The sequence below is a fragment of the Salvia splendens genome, chromosome 15, assembly GCF_004379255.2.
Source record: "Salvia splendens isolate huo1 chromosome 15, SspV2, whole genome shotgun sequence".
Taxonomy (NCBI): domain Eukaryota; kingdom Viridiplantae; phylum Streptophyta; class Magnoliopsida; order Lamiales; family Lamiaceae; genus Salvia; species Salvia splendens.
In genome coordinates, this window is record NC_056046.1 from 773,593 (window position 1) to 793,826 (window position 20,234).

The 20,234-nt window shown below is 36.9% G+C and overlaps 2 protein-coding genes and 2 pseudogenes across 4 annotated transcripts; 3 read left to right on the forward strand and 1 right to left on the reverse strand.

Moving 5' to 3' along the window:
• The first annotated feature begins 1,282 nt into the window (after positions 1-1,282).
• On the forward strand, positions 1,283-4,682 carry LOC121768573 (annotated as a pseudogene).
• A 612-nt stretch (positions 4,683-5,294) lies between these two features.
• Positions 5,295-9,060, forward strand: LOC121768788 (annotated as a pseudogene).
• Positions 9,061-9,748: 688 nt separating this feature from the next.
• On the forward strand, positions 9,749-12,369 carry LOC121768789 (proteasome subunit alpha type-5). 2 transcript variants are annotated; one of them, XM_042165340.1, is made up of 10 exons: positions 9,749-9,860; positions 9,976-10,016; positions 10,106-10,187; positions 10,288-10,368; positions 10,841-10,954; positions 11,027-11,128; positions 11,487-11,545; positions 11,711-11,813; positions 11,929-11,994; positions 12,090-12,369. In XM_042165340.1, exons 2-10 carry the CDS (start codon positions 10,003-10,005, stop codon positions 12,180-12,182), a joined length of 714 nt encoding a protein of 237 aa, XP_042021274.1. In that variant the 5' UTR covers positions 9,749-9,860; positions 9,976-10,002; the 3' UTR covers positions 12,183-12,369. The 2 variants fall into 2 exon arrangements, with proteins under 2 accessions (XP_042021274.1, XP_042021275.1); XM_042165341.1 differs by having other exon boundaries at positions 9,814-9,870.
• A 2,771-nt stretch (positions 12,370-15,140) lies between these two features.
• On the reverse strand, positions 15,141-19,122 carry LOC121767434. Of its 2 annotated transcripts, none has more exons than XM_042163692.1 (5): positions 18,818-19,122; positions 18,150-18,720; positions 17,111-17,603; positions 16,953-17,034; positions 15,141-15,615 (listed from the first exon to the last, which is right to left on the reverse strand). In XM_042163692.1, the coding sequence occupies exons 1-5, from the start codon at positions 18,872-18,874 to the stop codon at positions 15,367-15,369; spliced, it is 1,452 nt and encodes a 483-aa protein (XP_042019626.1). In that variant the 5' UTR covers positions 18,875-19,122; the 3' UTR covers positions 15,141-15,366. The 2 variants fall into 2 exon arrangements, with proteins under 2 accessions (XP_042019626.1, XP_042019627.1); XM_042163693.1 differs by having other exon boundaries at positions 15,142-15,615; positions 17,111-17,594; positions 18,818-19,120.
• Between the last annotated feature and the right edge of the window lie 1,112 nt (positions 19,123-20,234).

Consider the following 20,234-nt stretch of genomic DNA (forward strand, 5'->3'; position numbering starts at 1 on the left):
CATAACTTTTTTGACTGGCTGTTATATATAAACAATTACTAATATTTTTTAACCCTTTTCCAGCAAATTGTAATTTATTACTAGTAAACTGCATATGGGAAACATAATTATGTTTATATTTGGAAACGTCGCACTTTTTAAGAACTATAAAAATGCAATAATCTATAAATTATATGAATAAAATAAACCACACTTAAAAATACTATAATTACTTAAAAATTAGAGACCTTAAGAAAAAAGTAGTTAATTTTTGTACTCCTGGTTTAGTGCAACTTTGTCATGTACACCATTTGATAACTATGTGGCAATGCCTTATATTATTGTTTATTAAATTTCAAAGTTGTCAAAACTTGTTTGAGTGTGGTTTTCATGATATAATTGATTGAGGGTGTCAATGGAGAGACTATCAAATCGAGACGGAGGCTCAAGGAATATGACGAGTAATAATGACAAATGTGTTTATGACTTGCGGCCTAAGGTTTGTATATATCGTTGACATTGTTTGTTCATTCTTCTTCTACTTCATTTTTAAAAAAGAAAAACATTTTCTTGACATGATTTGTTTTCAACAATATAATGATGATATTACATGATTTAGTGGCCTGGAAGCTCCACAGTTCTCAGTAGTGGAGCATATGATTTGGAGCTTCTAGAAAAATGGATACATCAGATGACGAACAACCGAATCTAGAGAATGATGAGGATGGAGAGTTGGGCCAAACAAGAGAAAGGGAAAGACGCCAATCGAAAAGAAGATATTTAGGGGTATGTTGTACTTGCAGCAGAAATTCTTCCTGCAAAACCTTGAGGTGTGAATGCCGTGTTGCGAATGGAAGTTGTAGTTCTTCGTGCAGCTGTGCGACTAATAGATGCAGAAATAGGGAAGCAAGCATGAAAGACATGCTGCAGGAGGAAGCAGAGACTAGTCATGATCTTGCTGATCAACACAACACATGTAGGCCATCAACAACAATAGGCATGAAAAAAAGTGATCTTTTGATGGTATTGGAACCGTCCCAATAAGGATGTCAAGATTTTCCTTAGCAGTTCAGAAACATTCAATGGAATGAGATTGTGAATATGGAGTTCTCTAAATCATTCTATTGTTTTGAGTCAAGCGCATGACAATATAAACAAAGGTATCTTGAAACTAAATTCATTTGTCTTTTGAACATTTTGAGTACTTCTGCGTAGTAGTAGTAGAAACAAAATGTACTCAAAATGTTCAAAAGACAAATGAATTTAGTTTCAAAAGACAAATCTACTTTTTCAAATAAAAAAAATGTTCCGCTTTCAACAATTCTTCGCCGAAAAGTCATTTTCCGGCGGCAAAAAACTCCTCCTCGCCACAATCATAATCGCCTCCGCCGTGGTCAGTGCCACCGCCGCCGGCAGCGATAGGGCCACCCTCAAAATCTCCGCCGCCCACACCCTCGCTCGATCCTCCTGCAGCGGCACATTGTACCCCGAGCTCTGCTACTCCGCCATCGCCGCATCCATCGACGGCGGCAAGAAGGTGGAATCCGACAAAGACGTCATATTTCTGTCGCTGAACGTGACGATCGTCGCCGTGCAGCGCAACTACGCCGCCATCGGGAAGTTGATCGCCGGCAATAAGAGCAACTTCACGAAGTGGGAGAAATTGGCCTTGAAAGACTATCTCGAGACACTAGACGAAACGCTAGACGAGCTTGAGACGACCGTTAAGGAGCTCAACGAGTATCCATTTAAGAAGTCGATCGAGGCGCATGCCGACGACCTCAAAACCCTACTCTCGTCCGCGATCACCAACCAAGTACGTTTTTTTGGTAATTGCAACATTAAATTTGAAAATCGACTAGGAACTCTAACATGAAACATCGTATTAGTACTACGTACCGCTTCCGTCAACGAAAAATGGTCTTTTTTTTTAATATTAGGGTATCCACAGTCTAATTCTAAAAATAGAAATTTAGCTCTCATATTTTACTCGTTTTTTTTCATATAATTTACTTAAGATTTCAATTTTAAATTGATTTTAGATCATAATTAGGTCATTTTAGTTATTGCCGACGGCCGAAATGATTTTATTTGCTGGGATATTAATGATTATAACTATAGTGAAATTAATTCGCGCCTATATAAGTGGCGGTCGTTCGTAGTAATAAGAAATTAAATTATAAGACGCACCTAACTTAAAGCTATGTCTTATAGTATGATATTTCAAATAGGTTGAATATTGTTACAATTTAATGATGACCGCTTGAAAATGGTATAGTGACAAATTAGTTGACTTTACCAAAATATTAGTAGTATTATTTCCAGCTGACATGCATATTATCAACTTACATCCATTTCAATCATGTTTCACTATGGAAACAATATTAAATTTGATATTCATGAATTATTAGACACTTTTAATTGATTCGCAAATCTAAATTTATGCTTAATCGAAAATTAATAGTATTAAATTCATATTTAATAATTATTAAACAACTTTTAAAATTTAGTTGTAAAACCAAAATTTGATTAAAGCTCAACAAATTTCGAGTTATTATGAATTAAACTAAAATAAGGTTGTGTCAAAACCACACACATTGTTGATATATATGTGGACTAAAATTTTTATTCTTATGTGGAGTACATAACCACTAATATTCTTGTTTTATAATTTTGGGTAATCACAAACACTAATCTCTTTTTATTTTAATAAGTTTCCCTCTTTAATGAAATTATATCCATTTTAACTAAAAATATTTCAACTCACTTATTTCTCTTTCCATTTTCTTATTTTACGAATTTTACACCATCGTTCGTTACCAAGAAGTTTTTACTAACGATCTCACACAAAAATAATTTTTCTCTCTCAAATTAGGAGACCTGCCTAGACGGCTTCTCGTACAGCGAGACAGACAAGCACGTACGAGAAGTCTTCATCGGAGGGCAGGTCGTTCGCGTCGAGAAGCTCTGCAGCAACTCGCTCGCGATGCTGACCAACATGACGAGGAGAGGAAGCTCAACGGCCGGAGGAGGCTCGCGGAGGGGGTCTGGCCGGAGTGGATGTCGGTGGTGGACCGGCGGCTGCTGCAGTCCACCACCGTGACGCCGGACGCGGTGGTGGCGGCCGACGGCAGCGGAGACTACAAGACCGTGGCGGAGGCCGTCGCGGCGGCGCCGGAGAAGAGCAAGACGAGGTATGTTATTAGAATCAAGGCGGGGGTTTACAAAGAGAACGTGGAGGTGTCGAAGAAGAAGACGAACATAATGTTCGTCGGCGATGGGCGGACCACCACCATCATCACCGCCACTAAAAACGTTGTCGACGGAAGCACGACTTTTAAATCCGCTACAGTTGGTGAGTTACGGTTCTCGCCTTTTTGTTTATTAGTCGCGTTTGTTGTCGATATTTTGCATGCGTTATCAATTTTAACCGACTTTGGTAGGAAAGCATCAATTGGTTTTATTGCTAATTTGGTTTTTTCTTTTTTCTTTTTCATATTTTATGTTTGCACTTTCCCATTATCATTTTTTTTCTTTTATATTTAGAATTATATAAATTACATGTTCTTAGCCTATTTCCCTCCTTTAATTACGGTTTAAATTGACATTTAAAACCCGGGCCCCACCTATTTCACCGACACAAAATATTTGATTGCTTTGTTTGACTAAAATAATTTAATAACTATCCGTAATTTAAGAAGTTCGCATTACGATTTAAATCTGTTATTTTTTTAATAACTATCCATAAAGCCAATACTGATACATTCAAACGTAACTTAATTTATATATATCATGCACATAATTATTATACTGTAAATCGCATGATAATATTAGCAACATCTCCATGCTTAGAATATTTGTACTACTATGATGTCATACTTTTGCATTTCAACCAGCTTTAATGCTTTAGACATTTTAGTTAATGACATTGCTTTATGAAGATATCCATTTTTAACAAGTTTATTGAAATAGCATCTAACTTTTTTCAATTCAAATGTTGTTGGTTTGCAGCTGTGGTGGGAGAAAAGTTCTTGGCCCGAGACATCACTTTCCAAAACACGGCCGAGCCCTCTAAGCACCAAGCCGTGGCGTTACGGGTCGGGTCGGATCTATCCGCTTTTTACAAATGCGACATATTAGCCTACCAAGACACACTCTACGTCCACTCCAATCGCAATTTCTTCATAAATTGCCTCATAGCCGGCACGGTTGACTCTATCTTTGGCAACGCAGCCTCCGTGCTTCAAGATTGCGACATCCACGCCCGCCGCCCTAATTCAGGCAAGAAGAACATGGTCACAACCCATGGCCGCACCGACCCAAACCAGAACACGGGCATCGTGATCCAAAAAAGTAGGATCGGTGCGACTTCGGACTTGCAATCCGTCTAGAAGAGCTTCCCCACGTATCTAGGACGGCCGTGGAAGGAATATTCTAGGACCATCATCATGCAGTCGTCCATAACGGACGTGATAGACCCGGTTGGGTGGCACGTGTGGAGTGGCGATTTTGCCCTTGACACTCTGACTTATAGAGAGTACCAAAACACTGGGGTGGGAGCATCCACGTCGGATAGGGTTGATTGGAAAGGGTACAAAGTGATCACGAGCACGGCCGAGGCGGAGGGCTACACGCCGGGGGAGTTCATCGCCGGTGGGAGTTGGTTGCCTTCAACTACCTTCCCTTATTCACTAGGGTTGTGATTAATTATTGTAATTATTGTGTGAAATATTATTTGATGAGATTTGTTTCCATTAATGTGGCTCATATATATTGCCCATAACTAAGGAATTTTTTAGTTGGATTAATTATCCTAAGTGTGTATCCTAAGTGAGAGTTTTTTATCCAAGGCCCATCTTGTTATTGTAAAATTAATTGGAGTATGTTCCAATAGGCCATCAAAATTCGATAAACACCATCATAGGAGTACAATTCTTTAAGGACCAATCCAAAACCATATTCTTACAATGTGGACTTTTTTTTGGCCCATCATGGACCAATTTATGGTTAGTGATCTGATCATTTTTTACATCTCTATAAAAAACTATTAAAAAATTAAATCAAATAAAAAATATTGGTGGGATCATGTTTTATGTAGTAAAAATGTTTCATGTATAAAAGTAATTACTCTTGTTTAGAGATAGAGTTGCAATAAATGTTCACAAATATTTTAATAGAAAAACACTATGATATTGATAGTAGAACAAGGTTTTTTAACACACACAGAGTATAAAGTGGGACCCAAATTGTAGGCCATGCATATTTTTTTTAATAATAGCGGTGTAAAGTTTGGTGGGCAAGAAATCCATAAACAATTCATCACTCTTCGCCATCTGTGGCAAAAAAAAGATTAAATCTTGGAACCCCCAGCAATTCCTGTCCCGCAAACTCCAAAATGAGGAAATTTACCGCTGAAAAATCCAAAAATTTATTAGCCCACAGGAAATTCCTGGCTGGCGGTTTGCAGCATCCCACCGCTTCTTCTTCACTCGCCTCGTCACATTCACATCATAATCTGCTGCCTTATTCGTCGCTTCTCCTGCGTTTCCTGACCACTACTGCTGCGAATCCCTCTGCCCCTTCTGAATCCATGTCTTCTGATTATTCCTCCACTCCTGTTAAGATTGATTCCATCAATCCCAAGGTGATTTTATTGGGGGTTCCCTTTATTTTTGTTTTTAATTGTGATTTGGATTTTGAGGGTGATTCTGAATTTGTGTCAATTTTTAGTTGAATTGACTTTGTATTTTTGTTGAGGTACAGTGAGCTGATCACTACTCTGAATCTGCTTTTATGGTTGATTAATTTGATTAGATTCTGCAGATTCTTGTTTAACTGAGCTTGTGGAATTTGGACGATCACTTTCCACTAAAAAAGTAATCTTTTATCTATGTAAATTGGTTATGGTTTGATAAGTGTTTCTTAGCTGAATTAGGTGATCTATGATTCTATATCCAGTGTGACTGTGTGCAAAGAATGTGATGCCGTCTCTCAGATTTGTTCCCTTTTCTTTTCATGGGGTTGCTTAGTGTCTCTGCATTTAATTGCTTTTTCAAATACTAATATTGGAGGAAAACTTGTAATAATTGAACTTCTTTATCAGGTTTTGGAGTGTGAGTATGCAGTCCGCGGTGAAATCGTGAACCTTGCCCAGGTAGACGAGTTCAACCTCTATTGTTGCGATGCATCATCTCTTTTGTGAACTTTGAGCCTGGTTGTAATTTTTTTTCCTTTTGACAGAAATTGCAAGAAGATTTGAAGGTCAATCCGGATTCTCATCCTTTCGATGAGGTGAGTATCCTACTTGAGTTGCTTTGATGTGTGAACTATGCTAGAAATTTGATCCACTTTTGTATGAATTAGAAAGCGAGGATAAAAAAAAGTCCAAACAAGTAGGTCTTCGAATTTTCTTGAAATTGTTTACATTGTATTATGTGATTTTTAGTGATTGTAGAAGCTTGCTGTGGTGATTATAATCTCCACAGTAGTTTGGTATTGTTACAGTTTACTAGAACTGCCATGACTTTGATCGAAAAACTGCTATTGTTCATTTTCCTCATCGTTTCCGCAGATCATATACTGCAATATTGGAAATCCTCAATCTCTTGGCCAGCAGCCAATCACCTTTTTCAGAGAGGTGTGTATACTGTAATGGTGTGACGAATTTCAAAATTTTGTCGTTACTGTATTCAAAACATCATATCATGTATTATTTCAGGTCCTTGCTTTATGTGATCATCCTGCCATTTTGGATAAAGGTGAAACACAAGGGATATTTAGGTAAATTTGTCAAAACTGTGTCTACCTAACATTTATTGGTTGGATTTGTTATGCTTTTAAGGTTTTTAGTTGTTTAAAGCGTCTGCCCTCTTCAAAGGCTCTTGATATGCGTAGTTCCAACGAGATTTTATCACTGTTTTTGTCGAATGTATATATGTGAAGCACTTAGTTTTGGTAGAATCTTCGATTTGCTAACAAAATCTATGTTGTGGATCGCTAGTGCTGATTCCATCGAGCGGGCATTTCAGATACTTGACCAGATTCCTGGACGAGCCACTGGAGCTTATAGCCACAGCCAGGTAATAACGGGCACTTTTGAGACCTAACTCACCAGATGAATCTATGGCTCGTTAACTGATATATTGAAGTTTATCGTCTTGTATTTATCAAAATAGGGTATCAAAGGCCTGCGTGACACAATATGCGCTGGCATTGAAGCTCGTGATGGATTCCCAGCTGATCCAAATGATATCTTTTTGACAGATGGTGCAAGCCCTGCGGTACTCACAAATCCTTATATATCTATATTCTATCACCGTAGAGACGAAACAGGTACTGATTCTAGATACAACGATGTCTGCATTTTATTTTCAGGTGCATATGATGATGCAGCTATTGATAAGATCGAAAAATGACGGCATCCTTTGTCCTATTCCTCAGTACCCTCTGTATTCCGCTTCAATTGCCCTGCATGGAGGCTCTCTCGTACGTTTCACATGCTTTTTTTTTCTGTCTAAAAGGATGATAGAAAGTCATCACGTCACTTTATTGTCTCCCAGGTTCCTTATTATCTCGACGAGGCAACAGGATGGGGTTTAGAAGTCTCTGATGTTAAGAAGCAGTTGGAAACTGCCAGATCAAAGGGCATTGGCGTCAGGGCTTTAGTCGTTATAAATCCAGGCAATTCCACCGGGCAGGTAAAAAATGGTTGATCCTCGTGATTCCCTTATTTATCGCTTTCTCTGAAGGTTTTGGCTGAGAGCAACCAACAGCAAATTGTCGAGTTCTGCAAGAAGGAAGGACTCGTTCTTTTGGCCGATGAGGTGACTTTGTTATTCATATCTTACTTTGCTTCTTGTCAACTTTTACACGCATGATTGGGCCAAAAATGATGAACTACAGATTAAAATTGTTGTTTGCTGATGTGGGCCGTGCCTCTGCAGGTATACCAAGAAAATGTATATGTGCCCGACAAGCATTTTCACTCGTTCAAGAAAGTTGCAAGGTCCATGGGCTACGGGGAGAAAGATATTTCCTTAGTTTCGTTCCAGTCCATGTCGAAAGGTATGACGACGAGCACACCTAGTATCCTGATATCTAAGGAGCTTTCTCAATGAAGTACTTTATTTTTGCTTGATGCTTCCAGGTTACTATGGAGAATGTGGGAAACGAGGAGGTTACATGGAAGTAACTGGTTTCGCTCCCGAGATAAGGGAGCAGTTGTACAAACTAGCATCAGTTACTGTTTGCTCTTAACATATCTGGTCAGATTCTTGCAAGTCTTGTCATGAGCCCGCCAAAGGTTAGTGTACTTTCGCAACATCTCAGCTCGATTTCATGTGCGTACTGTATCGAGAAGTTCATATTCGATGCAATGCAGGCCGGTGATGAATCGCATGAATCTTATACTGCTGAGAGAGATGCAATTTTATCCTCCCTAGCGAGACGGGCCAAGGTTAGCGTTAGCCCTCTCTCAAATCTTAGTATAGATTGAAACAGGTGTAAGGATTCGATTTTTAACTCGATTTTTGTGCATTTCCAGACTCTTGAAGATGCACTGAATAGTTTGGAGCATCTATTTTAGTTTATATCATTGGACGACTGACAATACGTTCGATTGAGTACACGAATCAAAATTGTCCATGAAAGTTCCGAACAATGTGACAGAGAATAGCAATGGCATCCTCTTTTCTTGCGAATTCTTCTTCGACTGCTGACAGTTGATGCACCCGTCTCGTTGTAGGTTCCCAGCACGTGGCATTTCAGGTGCACGATTTTACCTCAAGAGGACCGGATTCCAGCCATCTTGTCTCACCTCACGGAGTTTCACAAAGCGTTCATGAACGAGTATCGCGACTGAGCAACAGCTCGATAGTTCGAATTCTACGTACCAAGGTTATGTCTGTACAATTTAGGACCATACAAAAATGGTCATGGTGAGCTAGATTGGGTAGCTCAACCATTATCTTTTGGAATTTTGGGTTCATAAATTGGTTGTTTCTTGACTCACAATAATAAATGAATTCGACTTATGTTTGATATTTTTCTCTATCATGGAAATATCGATTCATTTTTTAATTAGTTCGGTGTTTTATCTTTTCTTTGCCTATGGCGGATTTTTTTTGTTTGTTTATCTTTAGTAACTGAATTTTACATACTACTAGTAATTTATTCTACTCACATTTTAAAATATAAAACATTAATTCACATTTAACTAACTTTATAATGCATATAGTTATTTTAATCATTACACCTTTTAAAAAATTCTATCAAATCAATAGGACTCTAAATTGTCGAAGTATATATAATAATGCTAAGAATTTGTTAAAATATTTAACTAATTTTTTCATTCATATAGTTATTTCATCCATATAGTAGTGATACTACCGATGTGTGTGAATACTACTTTAGTCAAATTAAGATGGGTAATATTATGATAGATTCAATAAAATTATTAAATGTGTTACTTCGGTGAAATCAAGATGGGTAAATTATGCTATATTCAATAAAATTACTAAAGGTGGTGATAGATTCGACTCTTAATACAACTAACAATCATGTAAGTTACTAAGTTGCTAGAGATTTTGATTTATACTCCCACCTTTCGATTAAAATGACTTTTTTCTCTCCTATGTATTTCCTAAAAGTAGAAATATTATTTTCTCAGACTAGAGTATTAGCTAGGCCCAGTAGTTCCCAATATTCATCAAAATGGGCTGAAAAGAACCGGATCAAATATATCACAAACGGGCTGTTTAGCCCAAACCCGGGTAACCCGAATATCATCTCATTTTTCTTGCTTGACACGAAGGAGAAAAGCTCAGTTGCAGAAATATAAAAGTGAAATTCACTCCGAATTAATCAGAATCCAAATTCATTTGGTGAGTTGAGGTTTGTCGGATTTAGATCCGTTTTAAGTTTTTTCTTCTGCTAAAATCGCGAAGATTAGTTATTGTAAGAACGCAATCTTTAGCTGTTGATTTGATCTGTTTGCAGGAAAGTTTTTTGAGGTTGGAATCGAAAATGTTTCTCACAAGGTGATGAGGATGAGGTGTTTAGGGTTTCACTGAGGTTTTTGAGCTAATTTATTGCAATATTGATTTGAGTTTTCTTAATAAAATTTTAGGACTGAGTATGATAGAGGAGTCAATACTTTCTCCCCTGAAGGGAGATTGTTTCAAGTTGAATATGCAATTGAGGCGATTAAGGTATTATTATGCTGATTTCAACCTGCCAATTGTGTTTCTGAGAATGATTGTGTGTGTGTAATTTCTGAATTAAGAAGGTTATTTTTGTGCTTTCTTTTAGTTGGGTTCAACTGCAATTGGTGTAAAGACTAAGGAAGGAGTCGTTCTTGCTGTCGAGAAGCGGATTACCTCCCCGCTGCTGGTATGTTTAGCATCCTTTGTAAAGACTAAGGAAGGAATAATCAATAATCATTGTTTTGGAGGCTTGAGTTTTAGCTAATTTGAGCTTATATTATCATGATGTGAATTATATAGATGAAAATTAGTGTATATTGTAAATTACTAAATTATTGAAAAATAGGCTGTGCTGGACGACATGACATGGCATTTTCGTTAAAAAATGATGTTGGCTGGCCGTATTTGTCCTCGTTGAAACGTGAATTAGATTTGTTATGTGTAGTAGTAGCTTTGAGGTAAAGAATGATGAAGTGTGAATAATGAAATATCAAATGATACTGGGCAAAGCTTAGCTTCCTCCACCATCTAATCTTGCTTGAACATGTTTTTTGCACTCTTTTTGAAAGCCAAGTTGAATTTTATTGTTTTTTGAGGCTTTCTATGATGTTTGGTTATCTATACTTATTTGAATGGATTTCACATTTTACTGCTCATAGGAGCCTAGCAGTGTGGAGAAAATTATGGAAATTGATGAACATATAGGGTGTGCCATGAGTGGCTTAATTGCTGATGCCCGCACACTGGTTGAACATGCACGAGTTGAAACTCAGGTACCCTTTAGTTCACAATCCTATCGTGATTTGGTTTCTTAGTTGTTAGTGTGAATCTCTTGCATTGTCCAGAACCACAGATTCTCTTACGGTGAGCCGATGACTGTTGAGTCTACTACTCAAGCCCTTTGTGATCTTGCTCTGCGATTTGGTGAGGGTGATGAAGAATCAATGGTTAGTCTCTTAACTTGCAAGTTTTATATCTTGATTTATTCAAAGAATTGTTACTATCTGTAAATTTGGGAAACCCCAAGGTAGTGCAGTTGCAGTGTTCAAAATTCATTGCTCTTCACATGAATCTTCTTGAAGATGCAAAATCTTAGAGTTGAATGCTAAATTACTTTCTATACTGTTACTATATCACCGGACTATCTTGTCATCTCAATGCCTTTCGACAGTAGAAATGCCTATTGATATGAGGAATTACTTGTGTCAAAGTGTTCACGATCCAGCCAGGCTCTACTTCAACGAAAATTAAGTTACAAATCATATGCTTGTGCTTTTCTAATTTTCGTATATCTGTTTCGTGCAGTCCAGACCTTTTGGTGTATCTCTTCTCATTGCTGGTCATGACGAGAATGGCCCTTGCTTGTAAGTATTGTTTTTATTCAATTAGGATAAGCTTATATGTCGGATATTATGGCCTTTGCGAAAGCTGATGCTGCTTGTAAAGTGGCTGTGCCACTCTATACTTGCTAACTGGGGATGAATATAGCTCTCCTTCGTTACAACTTACACGAATTGCGTCACACACAGGTACTACACTGACCCATCGGGCACTTTCTGGCAATGCAATGCAAAAGCCATCGGGTCAGGTTCTGAAGGTGCAGACAGCTCTTTGCAGGAGCAGTATAACAAGGTATCTAATTCTACCCCATTTTACATCTAAGCAGCAATGATAAATCCCAGAAACACAATTATCTGCTCAATTGATTAGATTTCTTCGTTACATGATTCATTCATCATGCTTGCAGGAACTGACCCTCAAGGAAGCTGAAACCATTGCACTCTCCATTCTGAAGCAAGTCATGGAGGAGAAGGTAATAGCTATGGATACTACTCTCTCATCAGTTTTATCGAATAAGCTTCCCTCTCTCACGTATTTTTTCTCGACTGCCATGTCATTTGGTCTCAGGTGACGGCCAACAATGTCGATATTGCTAAGGTTTCGCCAAAATACCATCTCTACTCCCCTTCAGAAGTTGAAGAAGTCATCAGTCGCCTATGAGGATAGGGATTGGTCTGTTTCTGATGGCTTTTCTATTGTTGCAATAAGTTAGTTTTAAACCTTTATTTTCCCTTTTTCACTTCAATGTTATTGTGACTTTTTATTTTTTGGGTTACATTGTGATCTTACATTTCTAAAATCAAAACCTTACGTTTTCATATCAATCCAAAATTTAAGAATCAACTAAGCTAGTAGTATTTGGTATTTTATATTTCTATATCCATTAAAGTGTGTATGCATCTAGTTTATTGTATAATACTAACATTTTGTTTTTCCTATAAGATTAACCATACATGAAAAGCAAACAAAAACGAAAATTCAATAAAGTATTACGTAGAAAAAATTGTGGATAAGTGAAGACTCCTCAACTGAATTTTAGAAAATTTATGCATGTAAAATACTAATATCACTACCATTTTATTAATTATGATTCAAAGAACCCCGCTTTTTCCTATGTTTTTGTTGCATGAAATGCATATTACCAAATGCCATTATATTTTATCAAGTGGTAAAAGTGAATTAAGTGAGGGAAAATAAAGTAGAAAAAAAGGTATATAGATAATAAGAGAATAAAGTAGAGAAAGTAAAGTAGCAGTGCTAAAAGATAGTAAGAAATACTCCCTCCGTCCCGCACTACTCGCACCTTTCCTTTTGGGCACGAAGATTAAGGAATGAGTGATAGACAAAGTCAACAATTACGGCTGTAGGTATAAATTATTACTAAAAATGGAAAGAGTGCAAATAACTTGGGACGCCCAGAAAGGAAATAAGTGCAAGTAGTGCGGGACGAAGGGAGTACTATGTTATGGAGTATACTATTTTGAATTAAAATGCTTCAAGTATAGCGGAATAACTTAAATTACGACTCAGTTACGAGGGACAAGAAAGTACAAATCACAATGCAATATAAAAAAACATAGTGCGTGTGAGAGAGAATTTTTATCTTGTCCAAACAATTCAATGCAGGAAATGCAGCCTTTTGATATATCAAAAGGTAAGAAAAAAGCAAAAAAGAAAATACTAGAGAGTATAGTAGTCGTAGTAGTGATATGATGACTGCAGCTTTAAAGCTTTACAATCTTCATACGTAAAGATTTGCAGAAATATCGATTACTCCTATTATCCAAATTTCTCCATTTTTCACTGTGTGAGCTGTGTGTTTTTCTTGCAATGCAACACATCTACAAATTGCTTTTTACATTTAGAACCTGTTTTCAAAAGCTTTTCCTTTCTCCTTTCCCAATTAAAGATCATTTTAGGAACTTATCATTTCAAATAAAATAATTGGGTTCTTTACCTTCTTTTTAATATACTCCTCCGTTACACAGTGCGAAGAGTCATTTTACCATTTTAATTTATTCCAAAGTAACATAATCATTTCTCTTTTGAGTAAAAGTCAATATATTTCTTTTCACCTACTTTACTTTCTCTTACTTTATTCTCTCATCATCTCTCTATTTTTTTCATTTTCTACTTTATTAGTATTTTTTACTTAACTCACCTAACACAATTTTTTTTAATCTTTATACCGAAGAGAAATGCTTCTATTACTATAGAACGGAGGAAGTAGTACTCTAGTATTTTTTACCCCCGCACTTTATTTACTGCATTCTTAAATTATCTTTACCCCAATCAATCATTTTCCCCCTACACCTACAATTTTTCTGTTTATTTCACACTTTCCCAAGTTTTTTTTTTTTTTTTGTATTTTAGCTCTTGGAACACTGTCAAAAGAAGACATAAGAGGGAAAATGTAAGTGTCAAAATAAAAGGGGTAAAAGTTTATATTTAAGTACAATAATGAAATTAGCAAAATAAATTAAAATGCAGTGATAAATGAGGTAAAAAAAAGACATAAGAGGGAAAATGTAAATATCAAAATAAAAGGGGTAAAAGTTTGTTTTTAAGTAGTACAATAATAAAATTAGCAAAATAAATTAAAATGCAGTGATAAGAAAGTACAACTTGACATTGGTTTTTATGTCGGTAAGAAGAGCACGCTTGTGTCCGTCGCTGTGCTCTTGCCGACGGCACGACCCTACTCTATGCATAAAGCACGTCCGTGCCAACGGCAAGAGCACGAGCAGCCGACGTGACATGCTCTGATTTTTTTTTATCTAAAGAAGGATCAACGATGGTTCCCCATCTACCCCCGAGATGACTCGGACCCCCGACCGATAAGTTAGAGGTGAAGCGTCTTACCACCGAGCTGTGCTTCGTTGTCTGGTTGGGTACTGACAAGTAAACTGCCAAGCCCAAACATGACCTGGTTGGCCCTTGGTTTATCATTTATTATTATTATTATTATTATTATTATTATTATTATTATTAAAATTTGAAAAAATCTGAAAAATTCAGATTTAATAAAAAAAATATTTTCCCACTTCCTAATAAAATATATCTGTTTTTTCTACACTTTTAATTTATTTTTTCATTATTTTTACCCTAAAATTCATACTTTTATCGATAAATACTCCAATTCCAAACACAAAAAAATGACCATATACCAAACAACTCTCTCAATCTCAATTTTTAGGATTTTAATTATGTAATTTTTAATTTTTTAGTAATTTGTAATGATATCGGATATTTTTAATGCATTTTAATATTGTGGAAATGTTTTTAGTAATTGAAGTATTTAAATTGAATAATGAAATGATGTGACCCTTGAGCATGCTCTTACGGAAGAGCATGAATGCGTGTGTTGTGCTCTTGGGGAAGAGTAGAGAGTAAAAAATTAATAAAAGTGGGTGATTGCGATGCTATAGATACCAAAATTTGAACAGTACTCAATTAGTACTACCCATCATCACCTGAAACTAAATATGATCAGTCACTCTTTCTAGTCAAACTAAAATTGTTCTACATTTTTAGACAAGTGAAAATAGCAATTATAGACAATTTTTTTACAACATAAGCCCCGTGAGAAGACATCTTTTGCCCTTTCCCATCAAGTTGGGTCCTGCAATAATTTGTCATATTGCAAGACATTGTTTACATGAAAACTTGTCAAGGGTAAAAGACTAATTTGCCCTTCCCCATCATGCAAAAATTATCAAATTTCATCAACAAAAGTGAAGCTTTTTACTGAAAAATATTCATGTGTCATCCTCCTAGATTTTGCATTTAACTACAAGATACTCCCAAAGCTAAAATATTTATCTTTTTTTCCTTCATTTTACATCTATAGATGGTTATTACTACAAGGGAAGCAGCCACAAGACTTGTGCCCTGAGAAATGAGAGTTATTGTTGTTGTTTTTGCTATGTTTCCTTCTGTTCATCACCTTCTGTGCTTGCTGCCCGACTTTCCGAACCTGCTCTGAATGCTGAAACTGCACCTCGGCCCTCCACTCCTCGGCCTTCCTATGCACGTCCGCCATCCTCTTCATCAGCTTCTCTTCCAAATTGGCCCTCATTTTCTGTATCTTCACCTGATGCAAAACCAATGCAGCAGAAAAAAATTGAATCTTGGAAAAAATCGAGTTGTCATCCGCATGAACGCAACTCAAACATGGATATCGAGATCAAGAATGTAGCCAAAGACGATGCAAAGGAGTAAAAACGCAACTCAAACATGGATATCGAGATCAAGAATGTAGCCAAAGACGACGCAAAGGCGTAAAAACGGTCTAATTAAAAAAATGTGGGATCACTAAAGATAGCATTTTTTTTTGCTTATTACAAGGTCCTGAATTATCGTGTAAGAAACCGACAGCGACTTTTATCCACACGACGAGCTAATATAGTACGGAACAAGCAACACAATCAAGAATTGGAGCCACTTTGATAACATATTGCAAGAGACAAGAATAGCTCATTTTAAAATTCATGCAGAATAATGCGTGTTGTGTGTGTGTGAAGATGCACATCCTAATGTGTGAGAGAGTGAGAGTAAATGTGAGAAGTGGACACCACCAACTGCATAGAGTTCTGCAGCAATGCACATGAGTTTCAAGTTTCCAATGCTAATGTGGTGTTGCAAGAAATATTATGATAATACAAAAAATGCTGACAATTTCTTGCTCTTTCCTTGCTTCCTCTGAAGCACGAGCATATTAAATTATGGTGAGAAACAAATTAGGCTCAGCACGGGACTAAAGGGTGTCGTTGTCCGGTGGGGGGCTCGATGTCTATGAAGACAAAAACAAGCATCCAAAGTCCACTATATGGTCAATCCAGCCTGAAATATTAAGGTTATTAAAGGGGAGTAAAGGGTGAGCATTGTTAAATGACCATTTTGCCCTCCATCGCCAAAATGTCATTACGAGACTACGATCCCGTAAGTCCGGTTCTGTAGGCAGCACGTGGTCCAGGACACTAGAAAGAAAAAGAAATACCTTGAACTAGAGAAGTTGAGGGAATGAGCAAGGAAGGATCTCTTAGCTAGTGGCTATTTGTATTAAATTAAATTAAGAACTAACTCTAGCTTTTAGTAAGATTCAAGAAACCAAACTCGAGAACCTAAGACGACTGCCTCAATTGAAGGAAAAACATCCCTAAGCCCGAGCATAATTTCGGATGAAAGAACCTCTTGTGCATATAGATTATATAAAATTCTAGGAATGTTGGTAAATATCTTGATTCCAATGTACTAACTTGTTCAGAACATGATGCCTTGGAATTCACTGCACCATTAATGTTGGTATATATGAGTGGTTAAGTGACACTATTGGAACTAACATGCAGACAAAATACTATTGAATTCAGGAGTTAAATTGTATGAATATGCCTTTATTAATTTTCTAGAACACATGAAGTAAATAGCTACCTCAAGCTTTCTTGATTCAGCTTCTGCTTTGGCACTTTGTAGATTCACCCAAGCTTCAATATTTGCTTCTTCTCTTTGATACCTGAAATCCCATCTCATTATAATGCCACCAAACTCCAAAAATATGATACAATTAAGAAAAGCCATCATTTCCACACCTAAGGCAGCTCTTGGTTTTCTCCTCTTCCTGCCAGCCGGCACTCCAGGACTCCAACACGCTTTTCCTGCACTCGGTGCTCATCTCGAAGTGCCTCAAGCTCTTCGAGACGTCTTCCTCTTCCTCCTCCCTCGAGCTCCAATTTGAGGCGACCGAATCAAACTGTGTGCCGAGGTGCAGCTTTGCTAAATGGCACTCCTGCAGCTGAGTTATGTCCATGGTGTCTGCGCCACCCGGGGCCAACGGGCCAGACCGATTGGCGGGCGTGGTGTGGCGCGCAGGGGACGTGCTCTTGAACGGAGTCGGGCACCTCGAGGTGGTGGAGCTGCCAAGAGGAGTCATTTCTGTGCCAATGTCTCTGTGTTTCACTTCCTCTGTTATTTCAGTTGATTTCTTGAAACTGTTTCCAAATAGAAACCCTTCTTGCATTGGCTCAGAGCATCCAAATTTGGGGATTATTTGATTCAATTCATTTGGGAATTTATCTGCTTTGGCTAAATACATGAGCTATGTTGTTTATGAACAATTCAAAGTAATAAAAGTTGAATCTTGAAACTGAAACACTGAAATATCAAATTAAAATCTCCCAACCAATAAAGCTGGATTCCCGCTTTAAAGAAAAAAACCAAACATCATTATCAAAAGGAAGCTTCTCAATTCTCTCAAAATATAATTCCTCTATCAACTCCCAAAGCCATGCCCTTACTTTATTTACAAATTTCCTTGCAAAACACAATAGTAAATTTTCTGGGTGCGATAAAAACTGAATCTTGAAACACAAGGGCTATGTGTTTATGACCAATGCAATGTATAAAAACTGAATCTTGAAACACAGAAACATCTAATCAAAATCTCCCAACCAATAAAGGTGGATTCCCCTTTTAAGGAAAAACCAAACCTCATTATCAACACAGCCACATTTCACTTTCAAGAACCAAGCTTTGTTCAAGCAAAACTCCAAAAAACACAGAAGCAACACATGGGCCAATGTAATTATCCAAAAGCTTATAGAGGCAAAAAAATGGGTTCTAAGTTCTAACCTTTTAAAAGTACATCCTCTGAAGCCGAAAGTGCAACCCCATATACTGGCCCACCTCTGCTGTGATGGTGATCAAGAACCAGAGGCCCTTGAAAAGATGAAATCACCTTTGAGACCTTCTCCTCAGTGATCCTTGACTTCTCAGCACAGATTTCACCAAGTTGGGGTTTGTACCCACTGCATTGCCTGGAGTACATCCTTGAGGTAGTATGATCCAGTGACTTGAATAAGCCATGATTGTTAGCAGGGGAGTCATTGCAAGAACTTCCACCAAGAATCCATTTCTCAGCATCATCCCATTTTGAAGGGAAGCTCTTTCTTGCAAAATTTGAAGTGTTGCTGAAGCTGAAGACAGGCCTCCCAGGAGTTGGAGGAGCCTCCACGTTCCTCCTTGTCACTGAAATCTCAGAAATGCCCCTGCCTTCTGCCCCATTTCCCACTGGAAATGATTTGACAAAGTCTGAGGTCTCCTTGAGATTCAGCTTGCAAAGAGGGTCAGAAAAGGAATCCAAAAATGGGTTCTTTAAACCCCCCTTGCACAGCCCATTATTCCCCTCCATTGCTCCTTCTCCCTAAAAATCAAAATAATATTTCTTAAAAAAATCCATTCTTGAACAAAATTCACATTTCTTGAAACAATGACAAGCATGGAAAAAAAATTACACTTACCCCTTGACATGAAAACAAGGTTGCAGGCTCTAAATACTTGGTGCTGCTGAGATCCATGGCAGCAAAACTTGTCAAGATTTGAGCTTTTTTAAGCTGTATTTGGGTGGGAAAATAAATAGTACTCCTACATGCTCTATTATTCAAAATTATGCAAAATGCAGAAGGAAAAAAGAAAGAAAATTGAGTGTGGAGGTTCGAAGGAGGAGGAAGTAAAAAAGGGTGGTGACTACTAGCAAAAAAATGAGGCTGGTCTAAATTACTGTTCAACAATCACTAACATGCAAAAAAGGACAAAAATTGTTCAGACTAAAGCTCTTTCCCCTAAATCATACTCCTACTACTACAACTCTATGTGATTAGTCTTACAGATAAGGGTGTGTGGAGTATATAGTTGGGAATAAAATATTTTATCTGGATTAGAGGAAGATTTGATTTTCTTATTAGTTACAATTATTTTTTACTATTGTGTTGAATTTGTAAATTAGATTAAGGGTTTGGCTTTGGGAGTTGAGAGAGGAATTATTTTTTGAGAATTGAGAAGCTTCTTTTTATGTGAGTTGAGAGGGGAATTATTAAGTACTAGTATATATATTTTGTTAAGTTTTGGTTAGTTTATCCTGCTTGTCACCATAGTTCCAAACATAGCCTTTGGCAGTTTTCTTGATTACAGAATTTTTTATGAAATCACGATTTTGCCCACCGGTTAACACTACTTTTACATGATGGAACAAGTCCATTTTTATCAATGCTAGTACTATTTCATTAGATGCCAAATAAGTACCTTTGTAAACGCGATTTTGAAAATTCCAATGTATAAATCAAATCCATCAATAGGTTGCCGAATAATTGTTAATTTGTCATTTATAAATAGAAACTTTGTATATAATGAATTTGCATGTAGTCAAGTACATATTTTTGGTCATATTTTAGCTCTTTTTTCTGAGATTTTTTATGAATAAAAGTTCATGGTTACTACTCCATTATGAAAAGAAACAGTCCATCATAGTTTACAAAATATTTGGGGAAGTCCTATAAATTTAAGTTTTGGCCCAATACAAATACTCCCTAATTTAAGGATTTGGGCTCTCTCTTCCTCTCCCTTTCAAACAATTCTTTTTTCCACATTATCAATAGTCTACAATTAATGGTGTCATTATATTAGTGGTTAATCATTTTGTTATCAATTAGTTATCATAATCACTTATTTCGTGAATGAATATGAAGGTTAGAAATAATTGAAAGAACAATTACATAAATCTTTTGATAATGATTAACCAAGTACAACGAAGAAGGACAAACATACCTTTGTTTCTATTTTTCGGTTAGAACAATAGTATTACTATTTCGTTAATTTCATTTTCGATTGGGACAATAGTATTATTTTGTTAATTTCACTACTTTTGATTCTTGTTAATAT